Source organism: Nematolebias whitei, chromosome 8 (assembly GCF_014905685.2).
Source record: "Nematolebias whitei isolate Nwh7 chromosome 8, NemWhi1, whole genome shotgun sequence".
In the NCBI taxonomy this organism is placed as follows: domain Eukaryota; kingdom Metazoa; phylum Chordata; class Actinopteri; order Cyprinodontiformes; family Rivulidae; genus Nematolebias; species Nematolebias whitei.
In genome coordinates, this window is record NC_056505.1 from 23854022 (window position 1) to 23869927 (window position 15906).

General features: G+C 39.0%; 1 protein-coding gene across 1 annotated transcript in view; it reads right to left on the reverse strand.

The window, feature by feature from the left end:
• si:dkey-40c11.2 (drebrin-like protein) overlaps positions 1 to 15355 on the reverse strand; it is a 38852-nt gene extending 23497 nt beyond the window's left edge. Inside the window, exon 1 of the mRNA XM_037681098.1 lies at positions 15060 to 15355. Coding sequence (XP_037537026.1) covers positions 15060 to 15151 — 92 coding nt within the window. The 5' untranslated portion in view covers positions 15152 to 15355. The remainder of the gene's footprint in view (positions 1 to 15059) is intronic.
• Between the last annotated feature and the right edge of the window lie 551 nt (positions 15356 to 15906).

Here is a 15906-nt window from a genome sequence, read left to right on the forward strand (position 1 = left end):
CCCCCCCCCCCCCCCCCTTCAAAACTGCTCTGGGACATTTATTTAGTTTTATGAATAGTTCATGAATCGGTCACTTTAACAGCCTACAAGCTCACTCTACTGTTTATTGCATTATATTTTGCACTACTGTTATGATCAACTCGTCCTGTTTATTCTTTATTCTGGTAATTCTGGTATTGTCATTTCCACTTAATCACCTCATCAGTACATAACTGTGACTATATAGAACCGGTATGCACACCTTCACTTTACTAAGTTTCTCAGGTTTATACTTTATATTGCACTATTGTTTACTCTGGCCTTGCACATCCATTATCTACCTCTCATCATGTTATTGTCTTCAGTCAGCGTCCCTTTGTCTCCTGTTAGTCACTATTGAGCACGATGCATCAGAGGTCCTGCTGCTGTTCACTTTTATATTTTTTTATATTTTTTTTATATAACTAGTTGTGTTAGTTTATTTTTGCTAATGTTGTTGTTTGCTGCAATTTGAGTAGGAGTGTAACGCAATTTCAATTTCTATGTATGTCCTGTACATATGCAGAATTGACAATAAAAATCAATCAATCAATCAATCAGTCAATCATAACCTTATCCATTCTTGTCACAAAACTCAACATCTTCATGTTTGCTACTTCCAGGTCTTTCCCCTTTGTTTTTGTCAGTGCCACTGTCTCCAAACCTGACATTAAAGCTGGTCTCACAACTGTTTTGTAAACCTTTCCTTTGACCTTTGCTGCTTCAACTTTGGTTGTACTGTAATTTCTAAAAAAAATAATAAAAGGACTGGAAGATTTTTGTTCTATTAGCAAACATGTATTTTTTATCATTTCTGTGCTACTTGGAGAAAATGTTTTGAGATACTTCTTTAAAATGAAAAGTAAAACATACCAGAGTCAAAACCATTATTACTAACTGCACTGCTTTCTTTTTTCTACATGTGCTGTGTTGATTCGTCACCATCACAACTTTTCTATATTCATTGATCTGACCAGCATGTCCAACAACAAGTTTCTTTTTCTCCCACCTTTTGCATTTTTCACAAATAAGTTTTTTTTTCTCTCTGTTGTCTCCACCCCACCTAATCACTGTGTCTCTGCAGCCAAAAGCTGTTATCTCGTGAGTCGTTTATTCATTCCAGTCTTGCTAACAGGGGAGATAAGAGAGATTTTTGTTTATGTACACGGCTGCAGTATGATAAAGTGTGCATGAAGAAAAATAGATGAGAAAATAGATGAGTAACCTGGAGCTATCACTAAGATTCACTGGCCAGGTTAAGCTCTCCATCAGTTTTATTTTCCATTCGCTTTGCTCATTCCAGATCCAGTACACATATCCTGGATGGTCTCGCCAACTTCCGTGTAGTCAATTTGTCAAAAGTAGTTTTCTATCCGTGCAGGCTTTTGAATGACTAATCCATGCTTTAACTACATTTCCTTTTTTTGTTCTCCTCCCCTCCCCTTTCAGCTCTTCAAATCCTTACTCCTAGCTCAAAACTGACCTGGGCTCCTACTTCTATTTTTAGCTTTCCTCTTAGTCTAGCTCGCCATCTGTGATGAAGCAGGGAACTCAGAGACGTCCCCAAAGCACAAATCACTCATTTCCTCTCTCCAAACATGGGCAAAATAAGCCTAGCAAGAGCTGACTGCTGAAAAAGTCATTTTTCTTCTGCTGCCGAGGATGTTAGTCATACAGCGTTCATCAAGCGACTCCGGGGGTAAACTGACTCCTGCAAGAGTCTGGACTGCAGGGACACATGGAGGTTCATTAATGACTGGGTCTTTGGATTAAGAAGGAAACTTCCTGGAGTGTTACTTTAAGTACCCTGACTGAAAATATGTCTAAGATTGTCAAAATAATGACATTTTAAATGACAATTATCACAAAGATGCAATTAGCATTTTCCTTCTTTTTTTTAACTTTTTTATGAGCATGCATGTATGTTATGTATAATAGTACAAAAGTGTGTTTTCATAGAAAAAGCACTACAGGAATTTGAATAGCAGTAAAATGATGCACGGACATAAATAAAAAAAAAAGAAAACCAGGGGTACCCTGGAACATCTGTTTCCAGAACAGTGGTAATACAACCTTCAGACCTAATGTATTGTGAGGCTGTGCTTCTGTGGATTGTGCTTGCTTTGCACACATGCAATCAGACCCCATCAATATTGCCACTGGAGAGTTTGGAAAACAAATGGACATCAGAAAATCTTAGTTGGATTCCACGAATCATTTTAAACAGTTGTTTTTAAAGGACCCACTAATCTACTATAGGGTTGGATTGGTACTTTGTTGCAATTAACCATTACCACATATCACTATTGCAATATGGGGTAAGGGTATTCATTTTGCAACAATATTCAGCTGTACGATGCATCTGTACAATGACAAGCAGACCATGCAGACAGACTATGAGATTGGTTTTAGATTGATACATGGATATCAACTCACTTGACTTAAAATATATATTACTTGTCTCTTTTAGCTGTAGCGAGAGATGAATAGATAGATCTGGACTTTGTAGTAATAACAGCACTGCTCCAGTCTGTGGTGGCAAAGTAGAAGCTGAGACAAAAAACAAAGCTCTCAATAGAACTGGTTCATCTGTGTTTCAAACTTCAAATAAGGCCATGACATCTGGATCATGAGTGAAAAAACAAAATTCCAGAAACAAATGACTGAACTGGAATTCTTTAGAGATAGATTGAGGTGCTCTGTCATCTCATAGGAGTTTGGACAAGAGCCATTGCTTCTCAACATCAAAACCGAGTCTGCTGACCAGGATGCTTCCTGGTTGCTTCCCCTTCAGGAATTTTTGTACACATTCTTCAGTAAGAAGACTTTGTGAGAGACCCTGAACCAGCAGGAGGGATTACCGGTATGTACCCTCCCTGAGCTGGAAACAGGATTCCCAAAAAATATCTTCAGAGTATTCTGTAAGAGCTGGGGAGAGTGATGTCAGGGTTTATTTTTTCCTTGCCCTCTCACCCTACCACCTGATCTCAGATAAAAGATACAACGCTTTTAAGATATACATGTTTAGTTCAGTCTACAGGAAATCATGTAATGATAATTTAGATTCAAAGCGAGTGCATGTTTAAATACAATGATAAACTTTAAAAATATATATTTTACTTATCCATTTGTTGATTTTATGACTAGTTCAAACTTTAGGCATTGTAAATTATAATATTATTATCATTTAGATGCATTACTTGATTTATAGTTTCTAAAGTGATCGTGACTAAAACCAGCTAATAAAAAGTTTTGAAAAATGTTGAAGACATACCCAATTTTTACAGAGAATGGTTTTAGTACATTTTAAATTAAATTTTTGCCCAAATGCACGATTTAGCAATCAAACCTAGAACTTTTAAACTTTACTTTTTCACAGTTTCATCTGCAAACACTCAGTATTTCTCTCTGATGTAAACTTAAGCGATGAAACATTGATTGCAAAATGGTGCTTATGCAAAACTTCTTGGAGTTCATGAAATATATATGCAGTCGGCCCACATCACTGACAATCTACTAGAATAAATCTGAGTTACTGGGAGATTAATGTGACAGTAGAATAATATTTTACTGAGAACAAACTGTACAGGATCCAGTCAAGTGCCCTGCAGAAAAGGCACTGTAATCTCTAAACTAAAAAAAAAAAAGTATTTATATTAAAATTGCTGAGGTACACCTGCAAGACTCAAATGACTTTGGAACATAAAAATGATAAAGTACTTGATTATTTTAGATGCTTAAAATACTTTTGATAACAACTGCAGTTTGACAGCACGATACTCAAACATGCTTGTACAAAAACGCACCCCCTTCTACCTTTCCACCCTGACAAAAGGATGACAAAAATATTCTTATTTTTAGACTATGATAGAAATAAATATTAAAAAAAAACAGCTGTGTGAAGTTTTTCATACATGGTATTCAGTAAACTACATGGGTTTAAGTTGTCATGAAAATTAAACTATTTTATTGTCGTTTTGCAGTGAACGTGAAATAACAGATGATAAATCATGTAAAAATCCCCTTTAAACTACAGCAGAACATTTTTGAAGTGTCTGTAATTGGGTTGCCTATTTACCCCCACCCCCACCCAGAAAATCTGTTCTGATCCTCCCTGTGAGTAACACTGAGTGATATGTATAATACTTGACAGGGTGGAGGACAAATCAGGCTCCCCTGGAGACTATTACAGACCACTGCAGCTATTTTGCCCTGGAGAATAGTAAATAGCAGGAAATATGAGAGAGAAGATAGAGCACAAAATTATAGGAAAGAACAGAATGTGTATCTCGGCTAAATGTTGGAGAACTTGGGTAGAAATGTAAACAATAGATTGCATACAATATCAGACAGTGGGGGTGAGGAAGTAAAGGGCAGAGTGGACTGGATGGAATGCTGAAAGGAGGAGGAGGAGAGGGAAGAAAAAAATCTGGTCTCAGCGAAACACGGAGCCAGAGAAGTTTGGAATATGACAAACTAAACAAATAAGTAATTAAATTGCTGCCAAGGACGAGTGAAAAAAAACAGTCCTCCCCGTGCTGAGGCAGATGGAAAAGAGCAGGGAGGAGGTGGGCATTGACAAAAAGGGCAAAAGAGACAAAAAGTAAGCTACTGTTTGTTAAATGTTGATTCAAAGTGTCCTTAGTTTAGTTTCCAACAAACAGACAAAACATACTTTTGACACCACAGAATGGCAAGGTGCATGACATCAAGAAAGGAGACATTTGTGGACAACATCTGTCCATCCATCCATTTTCTTTGCAGGTCAAGGACAGCTGGTGCCTATCTCCAGCAGTCATCGTGCAAGAGGCAGGGTACACGCTGAATAGGTCATACGTTTATCACACCATCACAGAGATATAAATGAAACAAACAACCAGTGACACTCGTGTTCACACCTAGGGACAATTTAGAGCAGTCAGTTTACTTAATGTGAATGTTTTTGGTTACTGGGAGGATACCGTATACTGCCTGGAGCAAACCCATGTATGCTCGGGGAGAACATGTGAACTCCCTCCAAAAATGCATGGACATGCAACCTTCTTGCTGTGAGGCATGCCGACCTCTGCAGACAACAATTGGTCTTATATTACAGCCTTGAGAAAATACACATTTAACACTGACCAGTCATTGTGCAAGTACAGGGCTGCAAACATTACTCACATAATACTACCACCCCTGCCTGTGTGATATGCTGTAATTATAACCATCAAGACAGGTAGGTGTGTCAGTGTAGTGTGGGCTTGTCTGTTTGTCAGTTTCATTATACCTGAAGAGACAATATGAGAACTGTATTTATAGAAATAAAACCTTGAAAGCCTTAGAAACTGTGTAACTTTGAGCAGATCTGTCAAACTGGCTTCAAGCAATCCCAGAAAGACTATTTCTTTCTCATTAAAACTAAATATTATAAATCCATAAAAAATTTAAAAAAAATACTACTAACCTTCCTATATAACCTTCCTATATCCTTAGTGTATATCTTAAATCCTTATATACCATTTCTTTTTATACTTTTTTTTAGCAATTTTTGCAATTTTTTTAGTGTAACTGGGACCCTGAGTCCACAGTTTTGTTCCACCTCATGTACCACATGTGATACGAATGGCAATAAAGATACTTGCAGTTGAACTTGATATCAGGACCCCTCTTTTTATATGGAAGGTCCATATATCAGTCAACATGCAGTAAGAGCATCTGAAACTCACAACTTTGCTCAAAAACCTTATACACACTATAATTTAGGTACAGTGTATTTACACACACGTACACATTTCCTTTTATGTTGCCTTGGCTCATTCACACATGAACCAATTAATCCAAGCAAGTCCCACATGGCTAGACAATGGATCTCATTAATGTATAATCAAAGGAGGAATGGCATATAACAACAACACTGACAAGAATTATTACATCTACAATGTGTATCAAACGTCTCCCTCATACTAGCACCAGCATATCAGCACGATGGCCAACGGTGTTGTTTTAAAGTGCTTTATAAATAAAGTTGTATTGTATTGTATACCGCTCTGTGATGGACTTGCGACCCGTCCAGGGTGTACCCCGCCCCTCGCACAGTGATTGCTGGACATGGGCACCAGCGACCCCCGTGACCCAAAATGGAATAAACGGGTAAAGATAATGGATGGATGGATGGATTTTATACCATGTTTTCAAAAGAATATCATCAAATAAACGTGGTGAGATACTTTTGGGCAGCTGTGGCTGAGTGGTTAGAGCAGTCATCCTGCAATGCAAGACCAACAGTCATATGCCGAATGGTCCCTGGTCAAGACACTGAACACCTCATTGCCTTCGATGTGTGTCCCATTGGTGAATGAATGTGATAAAGCACTGATTATTCTTTGTACAGACATATTAGAGTGCTGTATGGATGGGTAAATGAGGGCACATATTGTAGTGTAAAGCACTTTGAGTATCTTGATCAGATAGAAAGGTGCTATATAAATACAGTCCATTTACCATTTACAATTTTGCTGATCTTCTAAAATTGACTACCAGTACTTTTCATGCTTTCAAAACAAATCACTTGCTGTGCATGGACAAACAAACAAAAAAAAAATCTTGATTTGTTTTGCACTTAACCTCTGTAGATGACTGCACACAACATATTACATCAGATCTTTGAGCCTCAATACCAGCTTTCTCTTACACACAGACTCTTACAGCACTGTGACTACATTCACTGCCAGGTCAGAGACATACATGTATCTGCAATAGATCACCAGCTACCCACCCCCACAATTTTGTCTCAATCATTTCACACACAAAACTGCTGGGAGAAAAAAGACATCTTAGGCCTAGCTTGACAGTGTTGAGTGAAAGAAGCATAACTCTACAGAGCAAACACAAAGTCATTAAACAAAAACCTAATGCGCCATTTACAGTCCGACCCAAACTTGATACTTGTTGAAAAAATGGTATAAACTCTTTAGGCTAAAACAGAAGTGATATTTCTGTTAAAGTTTTGCATTGGGGTAAGTTCACTGACATGAAAATGTAATGGGGCACAAAGGGGGAGAGAGGAATATCTTCAGGCTGGAAAAAAGGCACTCAAGTATTCACGCTGAGAAAAAGATGAAAAGCTCCAGGGGTTATATAGGCAGGTATAAATGAGTTAGCCAAGAGGAGAACATTTAACAAGGGAAACCGTCAGAGTGGATTGGGAGTTTCAAGGGGGGCAAGAGAATATGTGGTTAACAGGGTGAAGTGTTTTTGATGAAAATAACACTGCAAGTGTTATCTGTCACTATGTGGTAAATTATTATGACAGGAACGTGTTTGGCTTATTCAAAGAGGTATAAGGGACAAGACAGAAGCACATTTTTTGTTATCTCTGTTCTGTTTTGTGTGTGTGTGCACAGAATTAGGAGGGCGGGTAAACTATGACAGGATCATGATAAATTCTCTAAAATCATGGTCCTCTGAGATTGTTGCGGCATTTCCTGTACATGCTGTCCCACAAGGATACAAACACACAGAGAGGAAATGTTCCCACTCTGTACGGAAGTTATAAGGGGATCAGTAAAACCACAGTGGCATCTTATTTTCAGTCATTTTCCTCAGTTAGTGCAACTCGCAAGTACCAAAAAAGTCCATGCTCAATAATCCATGTATACAATCCAACAATTTTCAGTCAGGTCATATGGACAGTTTCTTTTTTTGCTGAAACGTTTCACCTTCCATCTGGAAGGATTCATCCATCAAGGAAACACACAATACAAAACTGATTCTTCCCCCAAACAGCTTACTCCAAAGTGAAACAAACCAGTTATGTTGGTGCTAAGATGGTGTCTTTGGCATTTCTCCTCCTGTGGTGCCGGCCCTCTTCCTTGTTCACAGTCATGTCAAACTGGTTCAAAACCAAATCCAGATGACCTGACTGAAAATTGTTGGATCTCAAGTACCAAATTCACTTTGAGCCTTTTTGGTTCATCAAATCTAAAGCCTGTCCTAACGTTGATCTATTCATCATTCCTCTTCATCCTTACACCTGTTCTCTCATCCGTCCATTCATTCCACTCAACATGTCATTTAATTTATACCATCTGCTGATTGTGTTCCATCTGGACCAGCAAGTTGAACTTGCCTTCAATTTACTGCAGTTATTTATTTTTCTTTCCACATCTCATCTTGCTATTCTCCCTACATTTATTACCAAGTGCCCTCAACTATTCATTTCAAGCCCATTCCCAGCCTTCCTCTTTCCTTTCCACTCATCTCCCTCTATTCATTCAGTCTCTTCTGGCAAACATTAGAGGTTTCCCACCAGGGTCGCCAGGACAACACAACCCCCTCACCACTCTACAGCTCAGTCCCACCACCAGCCAGCGAACAAACATGACAGGAAAAATATAAAAGAAGTTCCCAGTCAAGACCTTTTATTCAGTGTTTGGTGTAAGATACCAACTAACACTGTAGATGTCATTATTAAAGCCAAGCTGTCCTGTAATCACAGTGAGGTAGAAGCAATTTAAGAAAATAAAAAGTGTATGTTTTCTCAAGTCAGGGAAAGCCATGAGAATGAAAGAGGGGTGTGACTTTTTTTGAATAGTGTCTGTGTGTACATGCATGTTTGTATTTGCAAGTCAGTGTGTGTTTGATGATTTCATAATTGTGCAATTACAAGTAAAATAGCCTTGAAAGCTATTTGTGTTGCTATTGGCACAGACAGACATGATGACAGAATCTTTCAGCAAGCGCTTGGTAGTTGTGCAACCTTCATTAAGGCCCTTTGAAGCCAATGCTCAAGACTACCCAGCAGCCTCGAAATCCAAATGCTGGAGAGAAGTAACGGGCTTGAAATGAGAAAAAAAAAAAAAAAGGTTTCACATTAGCTTACGACATTCCAAACATTTTCACACGCAAAGAGTTAGTTCAAACCTTTAAATCTGTTTTCAAGCCATGCCGTCTAAATCAGAACAAGAATTACGGCACAATCGTGATTGGACGTGCACAAATGGTGCGTTCCATCTGTCCTAAGAAGTGAAGAATTTCTGAGCACTGGTCTTTTGATTTATAACTGGAAACTGATCAACTTGAGTGTAACACCATTCACAGCCCAGAGCATGAAGTGAATCAGTGAGCTGATTCAGTAGTCATCAGTCCAAGAACTGCAATATTAAATTATATGGGTATGTACCTCTGACATGTGCTATATAAGGATATGTTTCAGTGTCAAAGACTGTTTAAAATAAATTTAAAAAAAAAATGAACAGCACCAACAGCAAGCACACTTAAAGGCTAATCCCATGTTCAAGCATTAACCCTACCTCTGCTATTGTGTCTACACCAGGCCTATTCAACTAATTACTCAGGGGTGCACAGTTCCTGAAAGCCAAGAGCTCAGGGGCTAGACATTCAGCAGTTATTCTCATTAAGTAAGTTGTTTACAATTTAAAATATGGTTTTATGTAAAAATGAACCCATTGATGGGCCAAACTGAACTCACATGAGGGCCTGATGTGGTCCCCGAGCCACCAGTTGAATAGCCCTGGTCTACACTGTCTACACTTAAGTATTTTTAATGAAAAAAATATGATATTTTGTTTTGCTTTTGTAAGCTTGATATGATTAATGAACAACAATGTCAAATGTGAAACTCCAGTGATTAGATATTGCACTGTTTTGTGTGACAGTACTAAATGAAAACTTATAGTTTTGTGCTTGTAATTTATTTTTTTAACAAAAATGGAAAATAACATACATGTTAATTTTAATGTATGCCCAGCTCCCCCCAAAAAATTTATTCTTCCCACAGCATAGATGCACTAACCAGGGTAGGACTAAAATAAGGCGAAATGGTAAAAGCACTTGGCCTAGAATGCAATAGTTTAGCAAACTGTGATAAGTCTTTGGTCATACTTTTTGGCATGCTACAGTCATGATATATAATGGATAATAAATAAAATAAGCAGGACACGGTATGCTACCTTTTGTGTACATCAAGTTTATGTAAGAAATCTACTTCCTAAAACTGATGTTTTCTAGCATCTTAAACAAAAGAACACAAAATAAAATAAAAACAGAAATGCCACTCGAGTGGATAATATTTCTTTTGTTCCTGAATATGTTTATTTTGAGCCCAACATCTATCTGAGACCAAGACAAAAAGAAAACAGAAGTGCCTCATAGTCGTGCAGTTTTATTTTTTAGTCTTTCTGTGTGGCAGCTTTGTGAGTTTGTGGTCTTCCACCCAACAGATTAGTCAAAACATAAACAGTAGAGGCACGCACACACAGCACACATTCAATGGTACCCTCCGTAGTCTTGTCTCATCATGCTTCAAACCTGCAATTACTTCAACACGGTCATCACACCTAAACAATATTTAAGACAGTAGTAAGCAGTTGTTAAGTGATAACTACATAAATATTTCTCAACGTTTATCTAAACATGAGTAAAATGTACAACAGCCATTATAACTTTTAAAATGGTCATTTTCCAACAGACTTGCTCACGCAGACAACTGGGCATATGAGGGTGGTGAACACGGTGCAGTGTAATATCTTTCTATCGTTTAAACAAAAGATTTCTTACATTTTTTTTATTCAGTTTTTACCCTGCTTTTACAACAGAAGCCTTTCAACAGGAAACTCTTTGAGTTATTTATGGCAAGTAAAACAAAATACCATAATGTGTGGACTATAAGGCGCACCGGATTATAAGGCTCACTATTGATTTTTGAGAAAATTAAATGATTTTAAGTGTGCCTTATAGTCTGAAAAATATGGTACCTTCAACAAACAAAATACCCCAAACTGGTACTATAACTGTTTTATTGTAAAGTAAAAGTATTTTTTTATAACGTGGTGCATAATACCACACAATTAGTCAATGTAAGATACTGTTGAAGGAGAAAAGACAGTTGCAGACAAAAATAAGATTTAGTTCAAGGTGCATCCTATTTGTCTTTTCATTTATGCTATAACAGTTTTTTACCAAACAATAATTACAGTGGTCTACTTTGCCCAGCCGTTGAACTTCTTTTTTAACAAGAGAAAACCAACATTAGATTACTTGTTTCAATTATGTCAAGTTCTCAATTGAGAGATCAAAATCATTTCCCAGCTGGATGAAGATTGCACAACCTCGGTGTCAAAAGACGTATGATCACAACGCTGAGCCCTTGTTAATAACCAAGGAACTGAGCAAAATGCAGAACATGTGGAAGGAAGTTTCAACAATGAGTTGCTTTGTGTTATCAGTGTTTCCTATACGTTATAACCTTAAACAGGTAGAGAACACATGAGCATGTGTTTCAACCCAGACACTCACAACGTACAGGTTTCTTCCACCCAACAAGTAACCTTAAACGTTGAGTCTCTTTTGGTATCAGTTAATCATGCATGAGCCTGTGGAAATTCTGGCAAGTAGGAGCAACACCAACACCCCAGGCCTCTGCTGAAATAAAAGGTCATCATCTATCATAAATGGTTTAAAAAAAATGTATCTTGCAATATTACCCCAGACAAAAGGATGGGCCTTCAGGTTTTTTTTTTTTGTTTTTTTTTTTTGCATATTTGCTATACCTTGTCAATCATTTTCAATCCAGCTCTTGTTTAAATCCATCTTTCAGTTAGAGTTTTTAATGCTTGTCAAGCCACTTCAAAAGACCTATGAATCATTGCATCCATAAAAAGCACCTACACTTGACAAATTAATGAACTGTGTTTAAAAACATATCAGACAAGTTAGGATGGAACCATTTTAATCCAGTCTCTGAGCACATTGTTATTGGCTGCTTGTCACTGCGACTGAATTGCTTTTCATTTCTTTAACTGCTTCCAAGAAAAATGCCAAAATTATAAAAACTTTCACAGGCATGAAACAGTACTTTTTACACCAACAATGGGCTTCCTAAAGTTAACTGAAAACTTGGCCTGAAAAACAATAGATGCATTAAGTGAAGTGCCTAAAAATACAACTGAGGGTCACAGGAAGCTGGCTAACTTCAGTAGTCATAGTGCGAGCGACAGGGTACACCCTGGACAGGTCACCAGTCCATCACAGAACACAGAGAGGCAAACATCCATTTATGATCCAACAAAGTTAAGTCAGGTCCTCTGGACGGTTTCTTTTTTGTGGTTGAAATGTGGTTCATCCACAGGACTTCGTCAGTCTGAGGAGCCACAACTAACTCAGTCCCATAAGTGGCTTACTCGCATAGTGGGCCAACCTGGGGTGTTAGAAGCTTAAAACAATAATTTTGTCATTGAAAACAGAATATAAAATGCCCCTTTTATGTTTTGAACCACTTTGGCTATGGCTGCCTCAGAGGAGTCGACGGGGGAGAGGGCGGACTCCATAAACCACATTATCATCAAAAAACTGGTTGGCTCCTATGCGAGTAAGCCACTTATGGGATTGAGTTTGTTGTGGCTCCTCGGACTGAGGAAGTCCTTTGGATGAAGGACAAAACATTTCAACAAAAAAAGAAACCATCCAGATGACCTGACTTAACTTTGATGGATTATTTACCTGGATTATTGAGCATGAACTTTGATGTTTTAAACCAATTTTGATCTAACTCACAACCGAAGACAAGAATAATCATACCTTGGCATGCATGTTTTTGGACTGCAGGAGGAAAACTGTGAATGTGGAGAAAACTCACACATGCATTGGGAGAGCATGCAAACTCGGCAGCTGGGAGTCAAACCCGTGGCCTTCTTGCTGAGAAGCAGCAGTGCTAACCACCAATGAATGTGCATTGCTTTTGTTACCTAGACACAGACTATAAAAACAAACTAGAAAGTAATATTGAAAAGACAACTTGATTGATGGATGCATTCACTGTTTAAACAGAGTAATCATGTTTCTAAAATGAAATCAGATATTTACTTTATGTGTCAGTGCCTGACTGCAATAATCTCTACCAGAGAAAACTTTCCACAAGCTTGGCACACAGCATCAGCGTGGCCTATAAGAAAGAAGACTTTAAGGAAGTTGTGTACAACTTCGACATGGCCCAAAGATTTCTTCGTGTAATCATCTGCCATTCCAAAACTGGTGAAGAATCAAGTAGAAAGTCCTATCTGATGTGCTCTGCAAGACTGGAACGATACTCTACTGTGTTTTCTGTTTATTTTTGTACATTCCAACTCTTTTTTTTTGTTTTTTACATATTTGTCAAACTGCTGCAGAACTTTTTTAATACTTGGTAATAGGAGCTGCTTTGTTTGCATTTTACCTGCCACAGAAGTGCTAAACTTTAGCTTGAAACCTTTTTCATTCAAACGTATGAAGCAAAGGAAAAAAAACAAGAAGGCAAATCTCAATTTATCTTGCCTAAATATAATTCTTGTCAAGAATAACAAAATAAACTTGATTTTTTTTTATGTTTGTTTTTCTCGCAGTCTCTCAAAATACATAAAAAGCACACAGCGCATGCACACAGCTCAAGTTTTCATCCAACTGTAGGAACAGAGCATTCAGTGCAAGCAACAGAGACCTCCAAAGCTGCATGCAGAGCCATTGGTCTGAATGAAGGATGCATTGAAATGGCTCCTCTTTTCTTCAGTCCTGATCACAAAGGCTCAGTTTCTCATTCAGAAGAAAAGGTCAATAGATAATACGCACAACAACCCCAAGGTCACCAAAGGGTGTGTGTGCACATTTTTTGAGGGGTGGGGGATGCGGGTGTGGTTGTTGTTTTTTTTGTTTTGTTTTGTTTGGGGGGGTGTCATCAAAACATGCATATTTCTAACACTTTGAGTTCTCCACAGTTGCCTTTGCAAGATGCCCATTCAAAACTTAATATGTGCACATACCAGATATGTTCAAAGTGCACATACACACAAATACACACTAGTTCCTGTCTAAACAGTCTGACATCAAGGTACCCCCTCCCGTGTCTCAATTCATTCAGCTACAAGTCCATCTGTACTCTGAAAGTTGCCTTTCTTGTTGGCTCAGCACGAGCAAACATGAGGGAAATGCCCTGAATCAATAAACTGCTTGATCGGTGGGCTGTCAGTACTGAGCTGCTGCAATTGCAACAACTCAGAGAGGGATGGAGGGATTAAATGGAGGGAATGTACTGCAGCCAGTTTCCTGAATGGAACAGACTGAAGCCAGGAAGAAAGTGTACAAGGAAGCCTTGGTGAAGAAAGAGACGCAAGGCAGATGACATTTTATAGAATGTGTCGAACACCTCCAGATGAGCACGTGTTCATATAACTTTTCCAACATGAATTAGTAATGACCTACAAGTGCCAAAAGTGAAGAAATTGCCCGATAAGAAAGGTAGACTGGTATTGTAAGCTAAGATGGATGTGTCACCATGGTGACAGACGAGCCACGCTCTATGACAAAAGAACAAAGAGAACCAAGTAAGTGATCAAGTTACAACATGACCGAAAACTCAAAATAAGTCATTTCGGTTTTGTTAAATTGTCCTAGTGTTTAACTTCAAATAAGAACCACTTCCCAGAATTAAAAAAAAAAAAAACGTCATTGCACTTGCTTGGATTCTGCTTCAGCACTTACACAAGTCTTTCTTTTACAAGCTGTAGTCATTATTAGTGTCATACTGGTTTTACGACTGTGCATGATGTGCTATGTGTCAAATTAAAAAGTCTGAAAGACAAACCCTGTCAGAGATCAGCACATCAGCAGAAACATGATCCCACAGAGCTTCCAAGGCTCTGGGGAGGGGTGGGGGGGGGGGGGGGGCGGTCATGTCAGGCAAGCAGACGACAGGTTATCCGCACACCTGAGACACCTGGCCGTCAGTGCATCACCTTATCGCTAAACCTGTCTGATATGCGTCATGTGGGACTTGCAAGGTTGGGTGAGGTCCCTCTGCAGGCCACCTCTACATCCGCCACTGGATGAATGCAAAACAAACCACCGACTCTTGCGCAACGTGTGCGCAAACATTCAAAAACAACTAGATGGAGAGCGCAAAAAAGCGTTGTGAGAAAAGTTATAGACCGTCTCACTGCTCACGTTGAGTTCTGAGTAGAGGAAAAACCATCAAACAGAAAATAAGTTAGTCCAGAAGGAACAAAAGTTACCAGTTGGTGGAGGACCGAGGGTTGAGGATGTCCTCTTTGGCGGTGAGCAGCGACAGGCTGTAGGTGTCAAGGTTGACCGTTTGCCTGCTCATGATGGCCAACAAAGTGTCCAGACCAGTCCCGCAGCTTCAGTCTCCACAGGTCGTGATGGGGTGGAGGGGCGGTGGTGTTTGTTTCGAGACGGAGGACACCAGCTGGAAGTCGTCCACTGAAGGTCAGCCAGTAAACCTGCGCAGAAAAGTCCGCAGGTTCAGGCGGTGTGCGCACTCCCAGCGTCGGAGAGGAGACTTCGACTGCAGCTCTCTGCTCTTTGTGCAGCTGGGGAGAAGTTTCAGTGCAAAGCCCCACCTCCTGTTGAGAGAGCAGAATGACTTCAGTGGCTGGGTCATTTGGAGGAGATGCGTTCACAGTCCAAGTCAACGCAGATCATAAAGCATCAATACTTCCTCTTTTATACGGATTACAATCCGTGTCCTAAACTCTAATCACAAAGTCCTGACAGTTGTTTTTTACATCATCACTGCACAACGAAAAAAGAAATACCTACATTTGGTTATTTTTCACACAAATACTAGATTGGAATGAAAGCAAATAGGTTTCTTTAGACGTTGCAGCAGTTTGGGGGTCTGACAATCTTTCCTTAATCTCTGTTTGTCTCTGGAATGGCCCCCACTGGCAACTTGGCAGTCTCCAGAAAAGCCAAAGAAGAGCCAATTTCATGGGAACTGAGTCTGAGTCAGGCAGCACAGTGAGGCTGTTCCAGTTTTAAAGAATGTCTGGAGGTCTTTTTAGTAAGTGCCCAACAGTTGACACGCATACACAAACCAACAACAAACACATAGACACC